We start from the raw sequence: 15,731 nt of genomic DNA on the forward strand, positions 1-15,731 counted from the left end.
TGCCAGGCACCCAGCAAACGTGCTTTCTGGCCACAGCTGTCCTTGCCTGCGCCCACTTCCCCTTAGGGCGCCTCTTCCAGCAGGGCCCCTTCCCGGGCCTCCCTGAGTGGGAACGCTCTCCCCGGAGGGAGCAATCCTCCCGCGGCCCAGGGAGCTGGGGTGGGACGGTCCCTGGGACCCCGCGGGCCGAGAGTCGGGCGAGCTGGGGTGGGCGCCGCTCTGTGACGCGGGCAAGTGGTCCCGAGCGCGGAGCCCCTTCCAGCCAGCCAATCAGCGGCGGCCGTCGGACAATGGGCCCGCGGCAGGCTGAGCCCGGTCCGCCCTGGGTGCGGTTCCCTGCGCCCCACAGACCGCGGCGACGCTCGGCCAGCCGCGCCACCCAGCCCGGGCCGGTGGCAAGGAGTGACACCCCCGCTCCCCTCGGCGGGGCGCGCGCGACTCCGGGCTCGGGGACGCAGGCAGCCCCGGGTCGCACTCTGCCTTGGCCTCCGCCCGCGGGTTTTCCGCGGCTGCCGCGGGCGGGGCGAGCGGGCGGCCGCGCGGGGGCGGAGTCTGCGACTATTTCAGGCGGCGCCAGGCTCTGCTGGGACAGAGGCGGCCCGGCCCGGACACAGTAAGTGACCTCCGCCCGCGCCGCGTCTGTCCCCCGCCGCTCCGCGCGGCTGCCCGCCCGCCTCCACCCCGGGGTCCCGGCCGGCTCCCCCGACGGAGCGGCCGGCACTGCCCGACCGAGGGGGCACAACGCTCCGAGGGCCCCAGGCCTCCGGCAGCCCCACTTCTAGGGAAACTGAGGCCGCTGCGTTGCGCCAGGGTGCAGGGGGCCCGGGTTTGGTCCTGCCACCCGGGCCTCGGTCCTGCAAAGGGCAGGGAGGGAGGAGGCTGGGGGGAAGGCCAGGGGTCTCTGCTCCTTTTGCAGAAGGCTGGCTGGCCAAGTTACTTTGCTGCCTGTGTCTGGGTGTCCTCACTGGGGGGGTGGCTGTGCCCTCCCTTTCCCGGCCAGGACAGAGGAGCCAGGCGCAGAGGCCACGGGAGGCTTTGTGGGCCTCAGCCCTGACCCAGGAAGGAGCATAGGGGGTGTGCGGTGCCTGAGGAGAGGCTGGGAGGTCAGGAGAGGGTGGCGCTGGGGGGCCCAGGCTGTGGTCACATGATATGACTGAGCAGGCCCCTTTTGTCAGTGTGCCCAGCCTAGAGCCCAGGCTTGAAGGAATGCCTTTCCTGCCCTCTTCTGCTCTACCCCGGTGCTGAGCGTGGCTTGATGGACACGGGGACACGGGACACATACCCTTACGAAGGCTGACTGGGCGCCAGCACGGGGCTGCGCGGTTTTGCCGATTCCTGCAGCTATACCGTGGGGTGGGGGTCTTCATGCCCATTTCACAGATGGAGGTAGGGAGGTGTTGTCCACACGCTAGTGAGTGGTCCAGCCGATCCCCCTGCCGCTTCTCTTTCCACTGCACCAGCTGCCTCTGAAAATCAAGGCCTGGGATGGAGCCCAGGGGGCCGCTGCAGGACCTGGAAGGGTGAGGAGGATTTTATACCAGAGGCAAGGAGGCAGTGATGTTATACGGGGACCTGCAGGAGCCAGGTCTGAGGTCAGATAGAGCCTAGCACGTGTGTGTGTGCGCGCAGAGGTGAGGCTGGTGGGTCAGGGTGGCCCTCTCCCTCACCCTAGCTGGAGAGCAGAGGTGGGGTCTGCTCAGTCAGGGTGGTGCTAAGTAGCCCCAGCCAGTGGCCGGAGCAGCTCCTGTGGGTATGTGGCGCGACAACGGGATGGATTAGGAGAGGGAGCTTGGCCAGTGGGTGGGCAGGGCAGAAGAGCCTCGTGGCCTTGCACCTTGGCTCTGCGGCTCCCCGAGCACCCCTCACTTGGCCCTGGAGGGGAACTCTCAGCCCAAATGGCACAGGAGAGGCGCTTGACGTCCAGCAGTGTTGGACTCTGCTGAGGGCATTTGGTGAAGCCATTTGGGAGAAACTCGGGCTTCCTGCCCCCCAGGTGGCTCTGGCCAAACTCAGGGGTTGTGATGAGGCCCAGGGTAGTTGGGCTGGTGGGGAGCTGGTAGGGGCTGTGGAAAGAGTCTGACAGACCTAATCCATGCCTGCTATGTGCTTGGGGCAAGCACCTCCCAAACCCCCTCCCTGCCTCAGTTTCTCCTGGATGATGGGTCATCCCATCTGCCTTGCAGGGCTATTGCAGAGGTGAATCAAAGTCATAGTGTTGCACGAGTCACAACTCATTGTACTTACTCTTGGGTGTGTGTGGGCGGGGCAGGCGCTATGGTCCTGGATCGCCCCAGTCATCAGGGAAGCCTGACCCTATCTGCTCGCCACTCCCAGCCCTGCCTTTCTCCCCTCTCCTAGGCTCAGCCCTGTTCCCCATTCACTGGTCCTGGCCTTGCTTTGATTTTAGCCATGGTGCTGGGGAGGGTGCTGCTGGGCACAAGGGGGTCCTGCATCTCCGAAAGCGGCCTGCAAGGTGGTGGGGGACATGGAGGCAGGAGGACCCAGCACCGGGTGATCTGAGTTTCAAGCCTAAGCTGTCAACCATAGGGACATTTCCCTGGATCAGTTTTGTGCAATGAGGATGATACACCACCACCACCACCCCCAGAAGGGAATGAGGAAGAGATGGGATGGGCAGCAGGGAGGGCACAGAAAGTGGAAGCCTTTGTGATGATGATGTCACCCCATTTGGGAGCAGCCAGGATGAAACGGGAGCCAGGAAGCCTGGTTCCTGGCCTGAGTTCCTGGGTGACCTCAGGCAGCTCGGTGCCTCTTTGGACCCCTTGTCCCTGCTGACATGTGAAAGTCTTCAAGGTCTTTCCCACCCCTTGAAGTTTGGGAGGGCACTATGATTTCTAGACCTGAGCCGCAAGGCCAGGATAGGGGATAGGACTCTGCTTCCCAGAGTCCCAGCCAGAGCAGCCGTGTTTCCGCTCGAATCGTCCCTCGGTGGCTCCACGTAGACAAGAGAAGAACCGGGCGGGAGGGAGGATGGGGTGGGGAGGATGGAGCCGCCTCTGGCGCTGCGACCTTTCTGGACCTCGATCCTTGCTCTGTGCGGTGGGACAGTACTGTGCTCTGCCACCTCTCCCAGGGTCTCATGGGATGCAGGATGGAACTCATGCCCTCCAGTCCTTTCTCCTTGCCCAGAGGGTGGGCTGCCAAGGAAGGATTTGCCAAAATGAAGTGAAGGCCCCCTCCATCTGGGAGACTTGGCATCTCCAGATCCTTCCCTGCTTCTGGTGATTTGGGGAGGCACTGGGGGGTATTGGAAGAGGAATTGTGGGTGCTGAGAAACTGGTGTCCGGGGAGGGAGCTGAACTGTGGGTGCCCCTCTGGGCCAGGAGATAGCCAGACCCTGATGGTCGTCCGGTGAGGAGAGATGGAGCGTGCTCGTTGCTACCACCGCGGCTGTGTCCTCGGGCCTGTCTACTGCAGCTGCTCTTTCATTCCCTCTCCTCTTGCCCATCCACAGGCCTGAGCCCGGGTGATGCTGAAGATGATGACTTTCTTCCAAGCCCTTCCAGGCCAGCAGACGGTGCCAGGGGTTCTTGACTTCCCCGGAAGTTCCCCGAAGTTGCCGTCCACCTCCGAGGTGGAACCCGAAGCCTCCATGTCAGAGGCCTCTTCTGAAGACCTGGTGCCACCCCTGGAGGCCAAGGGAGTCCCGGAGAGGGACAAGGAAGAGGCGAAGAAGAAGAAGAAGAAGAGGCCAAAAGGACTGGCCGACATGTTCAGCGTCTTCACTAAAGGGAGGAAGAAGAAAGGTCAGCCCAGCTCAGCAGAGCCAGAGGGCGACCCCGAGTCGCAAACTGAGTCCAGCCGCCCGCGGCCCACAGGTAGGCTGGGACCCCAGGCGGGGTAGGGACCCGGGATCAGAGCTGGCCGGGGCCTGGGCGGGGCTGGGGCTCATCCGAGGGAATGGCCCACTCACCCCGGACACAGGGAGGGCCGCAGAGATGGGCTTGGCCGGGTCTCGTCTGCCGCCTTTCACCTGCGCCGCCGAATCCTGGGGCCGGCAGGCGGCGGCGGGGCTTCGGTCCGGTGGCGGGCAGCGACGGGCCCCTTGGGGCGCATCCCCTCACCTGTCGGGCGCGCGGCCTCCTCTCCCGGGGGCGCCGGCGGGCGGGCGGCGCTGACCCCGTGCTGTCCGGCGCAGTGGAGGAGCTCAAGGCGGCGCTGGAGCGCGGGCGGCTGGAGGCGGCGGGGCCGCTGCTGGCGCTGGAGCGGGAGCTGGAGGCGGCGGCGGCGGGCGGCGAGAGCGCCGAGGAGCTGGTGCGGCGGCAGAGCAAGGTGGAGGCGCTGTACGTGCTGCTGCGCGACCAGGTGCTCGGCCTGCTGCGGCGGCCCCTCGACGTGGCGCCCGAGCGGCTGCGCCAGGCCCTGGCCGTGCTGGCCGAGCAGGAGCGCGAGGACCGCCGGGCGGCGGCGGCGGCGGAGGCCCAGGGGCCCGGGGCCCCGGCGCTGGTGAGCGCTCGCCCGCGGCGCTGGCTGGAGCGGTGGCGGCGCGGGGTGGCGCAGGCGGCCGAGGAGCGCCTGTGTGCGCGGCCGGCCGCGGGCGCCGAGGGCCGCTCGGAGGCCGAGCGCCTCTTCCTGCACATGGGCCGCACCATGAAGGAGGACCTGGAGGCCGTGGTGGAGCGGCTGAAGCCGCTGTTCCCCGCCGAGGTGGACGTGGTGGCCGCCTACGCCCAGAGCTACCACGAGCACTTCGCGGCCCAGCTGGCGGCCATGGCGCAGTTCGAGCTGTGTGAGCGCGACACCTACATGCTGCTGGTCTGGGTGCAGAACCTCTACCCCAAGTGAGTGGGCGCCGCGCTCCCGGAGGCTGGGAGACTCGGGAGCAGGGCCTGCGCTCCGTCGGCTTTGCACTGGGAATCCTTGATTTCCTGGCTTCAGCCACGTTCTACAGTTGGGGAAACTGAGGCACGGGGAATGGCGGGGACCTCATCATTCATTCCTGAGCTCCCAGTCTGAGGAGCGGGGTGAGGCGGTGACCATCCAGAGCAGGGAGGGCGGTGGCAGAGGAGACCTGGGACTGTGGGAGCCACCAGCAGGGGCCCTGAGCAGCCTGAGTCGATTGAGGAAGCCATCCCTGAGGTGGTGGAGGAGGAGGAGGGAAGGAGGAGGAACCAAATTCTGCCTGCTGCTGGAAGGAAGAGAGGCAGGCAGGGGAGGGGAGAGGGCAGGCCTGGAAGAAGGTGGAGGGAGGGTGGTGTTCCCGACCAAGGGAGTCATCTTCGGCTGCCCGGGCTGAGCCCTGAGGCTTCCTGGGAGTTGTGCAGAGCTGGCCAGTGTTTGGATTTACCTGGCAGGCTGTGGGGGCGCTCCGGGCAGCCCAGGGAATAGGCGCAGAGCAGGGCCATGTGGCCATTGTGCAGGCTCACCGGGTGAGCCCACGGCAGAACTGGGTTCTGGTCCCCGAGGCTCAGAGCTCCTTGGATGGAGGCCGGCTCTGAACAGAGTGCCTCAGGTACCCTCTGATTTACCCGGACTCCCTGGAGTCCTGAGCACATCTGTCATTTGTCCCAGCTGGGTGAGCAGTGCAGTGCTGGGTGGGAATGCCCAGGGCACGGGAGGCCGGGGCTTCCTGGGGGGCTGACTCTGGCCCCCAGGGTAAAGCCTGCAGGAAGCCTGGGCGTGTGTGAGCAGTGACTGAGGGTCTCGGGGACACATCTGGGTGGCCGGTGGCCTCGGGGAGTGCCAGTGGCTCAGCCTCCAGCGGGGGGCCAGAGGAAGGATGCCGTGGAGGTGGTGGGTGAGTCAGCAGGGCATAGGGAAATTGGCATAGGGCAGGGATGGCAGGCTAGACAGGCCAGTCGTGAACCAGTTTCTCCCTGCTTATTCTGACTCACCAGGAAATACTGGGCATTTGCACCTCAGCCTTCCTGTCCCAGTGACCTCAGGGCTTTTGGCCTGGGGCCCACTGGGGTCGGCATGGCAGGAAACTGAGGCCAGCAGGGCAGAGCCCCGGGGAGAGGGAGTGCAGGGGGCTGTCGTTGAGGCCTGTGTGGCCAGAGTCGCCAGAAGACAGGGAGCACAGGGTCCCAGCCACATCCAGGCTGGGAGAGGGGTGAGAGGGCCGTTCTTGAGTGTCCGGGCAGACAAAGGCCCCTGAGGAAGTGCCAGGGAGGGCTGGACGGTCCCTGGGGCTCCCGGATCCCACACAGGCGCCACGAGAGTGAGTGGAGTAGCTGGGGTGGGGCAGCCCTTCCTGCCTGCACCGACCCGCCCTCCGGGGGCAGCAGGGCCGGCCTGGGGGTGCTGGTCCCGGGCTGGCAGGATTCCCAAGGCCAGCAGGCCTGGAGTGCAGTGAGGGAATGAGGTGGGGGGGGGGGGGTGGAGAGCGAGAGGCCGGTCTGCGGCCGAAGGAGTCGTTTTGTACCTGTGTGAGCTGGAGGCCTTGTGGCAGGGAGGGGGCCAGACTCCAAAGTCGTACTTGCTGGGCGGAGGAGGGACTGCTGGGGCCCAGGAGGCTGGAGAGCAGGCCCCTGCAGCCACCCAGGCGAGAGATGATGGTGGTGGTTAGGGCCTCGGGCGGGGTGACTTGAGGCTGATCTGCTTCAGTAGGAGTGGATGGGGGGGAATGAGTCAGAGCAGGCATGAAGATTCCAAGGTTTCTGACCCAAACCCAACTGCACAGACCGGGGACCCATCCTCTGAGCTGGAGAAGCAGGGATGGGGGGAGGGCGATCAAATTCTGGGCCTGCGGGAGACCGAGGCTGAGAAGGTGGGCTCTTGCATGAGTGCTGGTGCTAAGTGGGTGCAGTCTTTCTCATGCTAGCCCCCCTCTGCCTGCAGTGACATCATCAACAGCCCCAAGCTGGGGGGAGAGCTGCAGAGAGTCCAGCTTGGGAGCCTTCTGCCCCCCAGGCAGATCCGGCTGCTGGAGGCCACGTTCTTGTCCAATGAGGTGGTGAGTCCAGCGCCATGGACCGGGGCCAGGGCAGGGCAGGAAGGAAGCTAGGGGAGGCTCGAAGACAGGTGGGACGCAGGCAAGGAGCTTGACAGGGACTCCCACGTGGGCCTGGCCGATGGGCTCTGTGCTGCCCTGACCTGCCTCTCCTGCCCCCAGGCCAGCGTGAGGGAGCTGATGGCCCGGGCCCTGGAGCTGGAGTCACAACGCTGGGCCCGGGATGTGGCTCCCCAGAGGCTGGACGGCCACTGCCACAGCGAGCTGGCCATCGACGTCATCCAGGTAACAGAGCCTGCCCGCTGGGCTCTCGCACGGCGCACGCCTACCCCATGTGTGTGCATACGCGTGCCCACTCTGAGCACCGCCCCCCCCTTGTGCCGGCCTACCCGCTCTCCCTCCCCCGTCTCAGCTCACCCCTCCCCCTTGCAGATCATCTCCCAGGGCCAGGCCAAGGCCGAGAGCGTCACCCTTGAGCTGGGCGTGCAGATGAAGCACCTGCTGCTGCTGGAGTTGGCCGCGTTCCTGCGGAGGTGGGTGTGCGCCTGCCGGTGCCGGGGAGGGGGGCCTGGTCCCTGGAGCCACTCTCTCATAGCCACCTGCGCTCCGTGTCCCACTGGGGTATCCAAGCCAGATCAGCGTCCCCTTCCTGCCTCTGGGGTGTCTGTCATTATGAGCAGGAGTCCTCCCCCCCCCCCGCCCCCCCCCCCGAACCTCCCACCTGAGCCCTGAGAGCCTCGGGTGATCAGACGGCTGAGCAGGAAGCCCTTAGCACTGCAGCCTCCAGCTGCGAAAAGGATGCCCCAGGAGGGACTGAGGCCCTGGCCTCCCTTCTGCGGTACCCCGGGTCTCCAGCCCTGCATTTCTCTTGGCTGCCTCCCTCCCTGCCTCTGAGGACTCCTCCATGTACCCCTTGCCTTCACCCCCCCGCCCCCGTCTTCCAGCTATAGAAGGATCTGGGGGGAAGGATTGGGGCCGCAGGAGCTCTGCAGGGGCCTTGGCCTGCAAAGCCAGTTACTGATGTTCAGGGGCTAGGAGCCCCTCCCCGGGGGCCGTAGGGAGCCTGTCAACCTGACACGAGCTCTGTAAGCCCAGGGGGCCTAGGGGGCGGGCCGGAGGCTGCTATTGTCCCAGTGTTTGTGCTGATCCTTGCATGTGCCCCTTCCCGTTTCACCAGCTACCAGCGAGCCTTTGATGAATTTCTGGAGAGATGCAGACAGCTGAGAAATTACAGGGCCAATGTCATTGCCAACATCAACAACTGCTTGTCCCTCCGGTAAGGGGGTAAGGGCACTAGGAGGGGTTTGTGGGAGCGGGAATTGGGAATCGCTGGGCCTGCCGGGCTGTTGGAGGAAGAGGATGGCTGGGAGGGGGAGGGGAGGCCCGTGGGGGCTGGGGTGGGAGGCACAGCATGAGCAAAGTTGTGGGATTACAATGGGCATGGCTGTGGGGAGATGGCCGGGGTCTGTAGGGGCGGCAGCAGCAGCAGACATTTATCAAGTGCTGCTGGGTCAAGCATCATGCGAAGGATTTATTCCTTATTTCATGCTTGTCACACCCCTCTGGAACAGATGCGGGGTTGTGTCTCGGGCAGGTGTGGATGAGGAGCACGTAGTGCAGGTGTCCCTGCGGGTGAGCAGGCTAAGTGCTGCCTCCGGAGCAGGGATGGGACGGTCCGGACTTGCTTCCACAGGGAGTGGGGAGTCATGGAGGCTTCTAGGTGAAGAGATGGTTTCGGAAGATTTGCCTAGGGCCAGTAGGTTCTCTGGGTAGGGGACTGTAGTCTGGACAGGGCTGGTGTTACCTCCCTGCCCCATCCGTGTCCTTCCAGGACCTCCATGGAGCAGAAGTGGCAGACCCCACAGGACCTCCCGGGCCACCTGCTGAGCCCCCTGAGTGAGCTCAAGAGTCACGGCTTTGACACCCTGCTCCAGCGCCTGCTCGGGGACCTGAAGGTACTGGAGCCTGACTCCCTGGGGTGCCTGCTGAGCTTAGCTTTGGGGGGACGCAGAGAGGGACCCGGAGGGGAGGAATGGCAGAAGCAGGAACCCAGACGTGTGTGGCCAGCTGTCGTGAGGCCTGTGCCACCGCAGTGACGGGGGCCACAGAGGGCTTTTGGCTTCATCCCCACCACTTCAGCCTGGGCTTGGCCTCAGAGGGGCCCCTTGGGCTGGGAACCCACAGAGAAGCGTTAGTGCCTCTCCCCGCACTGAGACTCAACCCGGTCCTGAGCCTCTGTGCTCCTTCTCCGGCTCCCCCAGACCCTCCTGCCTGCGCCCCGTCCCCATGCCTTCCTCCCAGCGGGGATGCTCAGAGCCTTTGGCAGCCGCTGCCCCATCTGCTGTGGGCCAAGAAGTCCACAGAAACCCCTGGGCTCCCTTAGCAGAGGGTGAGGCAGGGGTCCCTGAAAGAAAGAGGAGGAGGAGTTCCCTGCCTGTTTTCCGCGGGAGCCCGCCTTGTCCCTGCTGCCCAAGGCGGAAGGCCGTGGGTAGCCAGCCGGGGGTGAAGGCCGGGCGGTGACCCTGGATGACTTGGCACGGGTCCTCACAGGCCCCGCCAAGCACAAGTCCTTGTTTATGCAGGAATTTATTTATTTCAGAGGGGGGCGGTGGAAAAGGCCTCAAGGCAGGCAGATGGCCGGCCTGGCCCCAGAGCTGCAGCTGGTTGACCTTGGAGGAGGGTCCAGGGACCCTGTCTCCACTTCCTGTCTGGGAACAGGGCCCCGAGTTCCGCCCAAGTTCTCTGGGAGTCCTCGAGCCCCCCCCCCGCCCCCGCGCTGGGCCGCGAGTGTCGCTGTGCGTGTGTCTGCGGCCGGCGGGCCTTCCTCCGCAGGGCGTGACCAGACATCCTGCCTCTCTCCTGTCGCAGCCGCTGTTCAAGAGGTTCACGCAGACCCGCTGGGCGGCCCCGGCGCAGACCCTGGAAGAAATTCTCTCCACCGTGGCCGAAAGGCTGCCCGAGTTCTCGGACCTGCACGACTGCTTCCGGGAGGTGAGCGGGCGCTGGGCCGGCGGCTGGGCCTGGCGGGGGGCGCGGGGCGCGGGGGGCAGTGGGGACACACGCCCTAGCACGCGTGCGCGGCGCACACACACAAGCACACGTGTGCACCCGGCCCTGCCCGGACTCCTGGCTCCGAGGCCCGGAGGGACGCCGGGGAGCCCCCCGCCCGCGGCTCACACAGCCCTGCCCGCCGCCAGGAGCTCGTGGAGGTCGTGCACCTGCACCTGGTGAAGGAGTACATCATCCGCCTCAGCAAGCGCAGCCTGGTGCTCAAGACGGCCGAGCAGCAGCAGCAACTGGCCGAGCACATCCTGGCCAACGCCGACGTCATCCAGCGCTTCTGCACCCAGAACGTACGTCACCTACGCTCCTGCCTGCCCCTCCCCCAGTCCTGCGGGGCCAGGACCGCCTGCGGGCCTCCGCAGCCCTGACGGGTCCGACCCGAGCTCTGGGCCCTCGGGAGCCCTCCGGGGAAGGGGCGGCCCGCCTCCAACCAGACCTATGCCTGCAGGGCTCCTCAGCGACCTGGCTGCAGCACGCCCTCCCCAAGCTCGCCGAGGTCATTCGCCTGCAAGACCCCAGTGCCATCAAGATCGAGGTGGCCACTTATGCTACCTGGTACCCCGACTTCAGGTGAGAGCAAGGGCACCACGGGCCGGGGCCGTCCGCAAGGCCCTGCTGGCGCTGGGCAGAGCCTGGTGGGGCTGGACTCGGGACTTCAGGGCTGCTAGAGCTGACACCCGCCTCGGCGACGCCGTCCCAGCACTTAACCCTTGCGGAGTGCTGGCCGAGCGCCGGACACGGTGCTAAGATGTTACAGTGGCTCATTCACTGGAACTTCACTACAGCCTTATGAAGGAGAGGCTTTTCATCCCCATTCTGCAGAGGAGGCCTGGAGAGCTTGAGGAACTTGTCCGAGGTGACACAGCTAGCCAGGGGTGAAGCCAAGATGGAAAAGCCAGGTAGTCTGGCTCCACAGTCCACACTTTTAGCCTGATACGATACTGCCCCCCCTTAGAGGGGAAACTGAGACCAGAGAGACTAAGGGCCTGCTAGAAGCCATGCTAAGCTGGGATCCAGCCCTGGGGTCAGAGTGGAGGCTTACCCCCCAGTCCTCTGAGGATCTGGTGAGCTAGGGCAATTGTTTTTCTAGGCTGAGTCCTCTGACATGGTAGGGAAAGTTTGAACAGTCTTGATTTGGATTGCTTAGCCTAGTCCAGCCTAGTCTAGCCTCTGGTTGATCCACTCCATCCATCTACCTGCCTAGCTACTTATTTACACACTCACCCATTCATCCATCTACTCATACAAACACCCATCTACCCATCTACTCATCTCCCCATCCGTGTAGCTATCTATCCATCTGCTCACCCACCCTTCCACCTATCTATCCAAACATCTGTCTACCCATCTACCCACTCATTCATCCATCCATCCATTCACCTACCTATTCATCTACCCATATACCCATCCATTCATTCATCCATCCACCCATCCATCTACCCACCCACCAACCTATCCATCCACTCATCTACCTACCCATCCATCCACCCACCCATATAAAAAATCCATCTACTCGTTTACCCTCCACGTAGCTATCCATCCATCTGCTCACCCACCCTTCTACCTATCTACCCAACCATCTATCTACCCATCCACCCACTCATTCATCCATCCATTCATCCATTCACCTGCCTATTCATACATCCATCTACCCATCCATCCATTCATCCATCTACCCATCCATCTATCCACCTACCCACTTATCCATCCACTCATCCATCCTCCATCCATCCATCCATCCAGCCAGCCATCCTACCAATTATTGAGTGGTTTCCTGTTAAGTGCCAGGCTCTGTTCTAGGTACTGGGATGCAATGAAGTATAAGACAGACCAGGTAGCAGCGCCTGGGTGGCTCAGTCGTTAAGCGTCTGCCTTCAGCTCGATCTGGGATCGAGCCCCGAATCGGGCTCCCTGCTCTGCAGGAAGCCTGCTTCTCCTTCTCCCACTTCCCGTGCTTCTGTTCCCTCTCTTGCTGTGTTTCTCTGTCAAATAAATAAATAAAATCTTTAAAAAAAAAAAAAAAGACAGACCAGGTCTCAGTCCTCCCTTGTGTAGCTTACAACCTAATGCAGGTTAGTAATAATGAGGTAATCAGGCAAAGAAATACAGTTATGATCTGTAAAGATTGTTTAACCAAGGTTGTGAATGACAGGAGGTGCTGACTTTAGAGATGGGAAATCTTGGGGGAGGTGACATTTTCCCTGAGGCCCAAAGTGTGAGAAGGAGCTGCTCATCTCCAGAGTGTGGGAAAGAACATTTCAGGAGGAACAGCCAGTGCAAAGACCTGAGGCCGGCAGGAGTTTGGCGCACGCTAGGGAAGGACAGGTGTCTGGGGCTGGTGGAGCACAATGGGCAAAGGAGACAGTGACCCCCTCGTGGGCAGGGGCTTGGCTGCAGGGCCCTGTGGCTTGGGCCAGGAGTCTGGGGAGCTGGGAAGAAGTGTGAGTAGGGGTGTTGGTGACTAGGCTGGACTGACAGGATGCTCTCCTTGCCAGCAAAGGCCACCTGAGTGCCATCTTGGCCATCAAGGGAAACCTGTCCAGCAGCGAGGTCAGGAGCATCCGAAGCATCCTGGACGTCAGCACGGGAATGCACCAGTCTTCCAAGCCCCTATTTTCACTTATAAAGGTCGGTTAGCTTTCCCTGCAGCCTGGCCTGCTTGTGAGCACCCAGTGAGCATCGGACACCACCCCCCTTGGTGGGCAACCACTCCACTCCACGGCCCCTCAACAGGCTTCGTGCCTACTGCTGCGGCTTCTGCCCAGCCTCGGCTAAGGCGCAAGCCCCTGGGCAGCTGGAATTGGATAGGACCGGTTTACGTGCCCGTCCGTGCGGGCGGGAGCACCCATTGTGGGGAGGCAGTGAGGCAATCCCCAAGAGACTCTTTGTAAATGATGGTTGATCATGCATGTACCAATGGAGGGAGCTGGGAGGGAGAGTGGCCAGGGTCAGAGATCCCGGGTCACCTCCGGTCCATGGGGCCCCTCCACAGTCTATCATAACTGTCCTCCTCATGGCTGGGTCTGAACGCCTTCCCAGCTGCCGAGGGCCAGGGGCTGAGCCTCACCCATCCCGCCTCCTCTGGCCCAGGACTACGGTGAGTGGGGCTCAGCATGTCCGTGGAATCGAAGGCAGAGCTAGAAAACAAGGAAACAGTGAACTCCCATCTGGGCCCTGGACATCCTGGGTCTTCCATGTAGGGATAGGCCCGGTGTGGGGGGGCGGGGGGTCTCCATGGGGCCGCTGCCTGGAAGTCAGCCTGAGGTCTGGGCAGGGCACGCTTGACCTCTGACCCCTTGGCCTCTGGACCAGCGCCCTATTGCTGCTGTGACACACTTCCACAGACATGGTCATTGAAACCAGAACTGACCTTTCAGCTCTGGGGGTCAGAAGTCTGACACAGGTCTCAAGGGCTAAAGCCAAGGTGTCAGCAGGAAGATTCTGGGGGGAATTTCCTTGCTTCTCCCCGTTTTTAGAGGCTGCCTGTATTCCCTGGCCTGTGGCTCCCTCCATCTTCAAAGCCAGCAGTGGCCAGTCAAATCCTTTTCACATCACAGACCTCAGATCTCCTCTCCTGCCCCCCCTTCCACTTTTAAGGACCCTTTTGATGACCTTTGGCCCACCATATAACCCAGGATCAGCCCCTATTTTAAAGTTAGCTGATTAACAGCCTTACCCCACCTGCAACCTCAGCCCCCTTTGCCACAGACCCTGACGTAATCCCAGGTTCCAGGTGTTAGGATGTGGGCTTCCCGGCGTGGGAGACATGATTTGGCCCCTCCATGCACCCCCATCCACCCCCTGCCCTGGACGGTGCCTTATCCCACGCTGGGGAACACATGGCTCCGGGAACGCCCCTAGGCCTCTGCCGACCCCCGAGGCCTGCTCAGCGTGAGAGGGCGCAGGTCAGACGCAGGCAGGACTCGGCCTCACGCCTCTGAGCGTGCTGGGGGGGGTCTGGAGCCGGCACCCTTGGGTTTGTCCCCCCTCTCCAGGTACCGTGGCCAGGAACTGGCCCATGTAAATGGTGCACAAGGGCCTTTGTACGTTTGTAGGAGTTAGTGTGTTTGACGTTGTTAATATTATTTTTGATAGCACTGCTTTTGTATGTATGTATTCAGGACAGGGTGCGAGTTTTTATAGCTTAATATAAACCTGATTTCAAAAGTGGCTTAGAGTGATTCATTTCGGGAGCCAGAAGGGGCAGCGGTGGCTTTCTCAGCCTCCCGGGGCCTGGGAAACCCTATCTCCCCAGGCTCTGTGGCACGATCCCTGTCCCCACCCCCTGGGAGTCCAGCCCTGTGGCGCCTCCTCCTCCTCCCCCTTCTCACCAATGAGCATGAGCTGGCGGGGGGGGGGGGGGGGGGGGGGGGGGGGGGGGGGGGGGGAGGGCTGCCTATGGGGCGCGATCAGTCATTTCGCTCTTTTGCACCTCAGTTTCCTTACCTGTAAACAGGGGACCATAAGCCGGTTTGGTCTCCCCCACATTCCTTTGGAGGATGAGGGGGGAGGGGTGGACTCTAGACAATCATTTCACCCGCACCCTTGTGCCCAGTGGGAACCTGCCCTTCTATTTCTGGAACTGACCTCACAGAGCCGTGGCTGTGGCCAGAGGAGCCCCACAGTCTGTCTCTAGAGATGGCCCCAGCTCACCTGGACACCAGTTCACCTGGCCCAGGATTTGGGGAAGGGCAGAGTCCCTAAGGACCAGAGTCCCCTCCATTCCACATAGCTGAGGGAAGGGCCCCCAGGGAGCCACATGTGGAGTCTGGGGGTCTGGGGGCCCTTTCAGCCAGTTCCAGGGTAGGAGAGAGAGGCCAGTGGGGCTGGGCTGGGCTGGGGCAGCCTCGCAGTGGGGAGCAAGGAGGGAGGGGGACTGGAGCCCTGGGACACCCTCCTCCCCCTCAGTTGAGCTGGGCCCACAGGTGCACGTGGCTCCCGGGGAACAGCCCGGTCCCAGGTCCCAGGCCAGCTGGAGCCTCGTGGGGGGGGGGGGGGGGGGGGGGGGGGGGGGGGGGGGGGGGGGGGGGGTGCGGGGGCCGGCGCGCCCCCCCCCTTGGTACTGCCTGCGGGAGTGAAGGCACTGAGAACCAGGTGGAAGCTTCAGATTGCTCCGGCCAGGCTGAACTGATGGACCTAAAGACATGAAAGGCTGCAGCTGCGGCGGGTGGGGGTCCTTGGAGCCGGGGGCAGTGGTGAGGACCCCAGAGCCCCTGCACTGCCCCCCACACTTGGGCTGGTGGAGCTCCAGGAGGAAAGAGGAACAGGACTCAAACGGGGTGGGAAGGGGCCGGAGGTCACCGGCTCCCACTACCACCAAGGGTTCCACTTCAGGAACTTCCCCATCCTCCCCCCCTGCAGGAAAATCCCCTTAGGGGAAGGATCTAACCCCAGTGGAGGAGTGAGTCACCAGGCTCAGGGCACAGAGGGGACAGCCTGGAGAGGGAGTAGCCACCTGCTCTCAGGTCGTACATAGACACAGGGCCCGGTGTGAAGGGGAAGGGAGTCCGTAGTCAGGGCACAAGCACTGATGGGGCCCTCCAACCCTCCCCCATCCCTGCTGGGGGGGGGGCAGTGGGGAGAGTTGGCCAAGGCCGCCCAGAAGGACTGACATTCCCAGAGGCCCACAAAAAACACAGAGTAAGCAAACAAACAGTTCAGGTCCAAGTGCAGTGGGGTGATGGGGTGGGAGTGACTCAGTAGAGATTAAGGTGGGGCAGCTCCGGCTGTGGCCGTGAGGAGTGCTCACGCAGGA

General features: G+C 63.3%; 1 protein-coding gene across 1 annotated transcript; it reads left to right on the forward strand.

Moving 5' to 3' along the window:
• Nucleotides 1-583: 583 nt before the first annotated feature.
• On the forward strand, nucleotides 584-14,125 carry TNFAIP2 (TNF alpha induced protein 2). Its single transcript, XM_032404666.1, has 12 exons — nucleotides 584-613; nucleotides 3,476-3,839; nucleotides 4,160-4,802; nucleotides 6,802-6,916; nucleotides 7,076-7,198; nucleotides 7,346-7,446; nucleotides 8,091-8,189; nucleotides 8,745-8,868; nucleotides 9,782-9,904; nucleotides 10,111-10,266; nucleotides 10,425-10,546; nucleotides 12,472-14,125. Exons 2-12 carry the CDS (start codon nucleotides 3,491-3,493, stop codon nucleotides 12,611-12,613), a joined length of 2,097 nt encoding a protein of 698 aa, XP_032260557.1. The 5' UTR covers nucleotides 584-613; nucleotides 3,476-3,490; the 3' UTR covers nucleotides 12,614-14,125.
• The last annotated feature ends 1,606 nt before the right edge of the window (nucleotides 14,126-15,731 follow it).

This window comes from Phoca vitulina, unplaced genomic scaffold (assembly GCF_004348235.1).
Source record: "Phoca vitulina isolate PV1807 unplaced genomic scaffold, GSC_HSeal_1.0 scaffold7, whole genome shotgun sequence".
In the NCBI taxonomy this organism is placed as follows: domain Eukaryota; kingdom Metazoa; phylum Chordata; class Mammalia; order Carnivora; family Phocidae; genus Phoca; species Phoca vitulina.

Coding starts and splice junctions, on each gene's coding strand:
- TNFAIP2 (XM_032404666.1), top strand. CDS start 3,491: ATGCTGAAGATGATGACTTTCTTCCAAGCCCTTCCAGGCCAGCAGACG. Junction 3,840..4,159: donor CAGCCGCCCGCGGCCCACAG/GTAGGCTGGGAC, acceptor TGTCCGGCGCAG/TGGAGGAGCTCAAGGCGGCG. Junction 10,267..10,424: donor AGCGCTTCTGCACCCAGAAC/GTACGTCACCTA, acceptor CTATGCCTGCAG/GGCTCCTCAGCGACCTGGCT.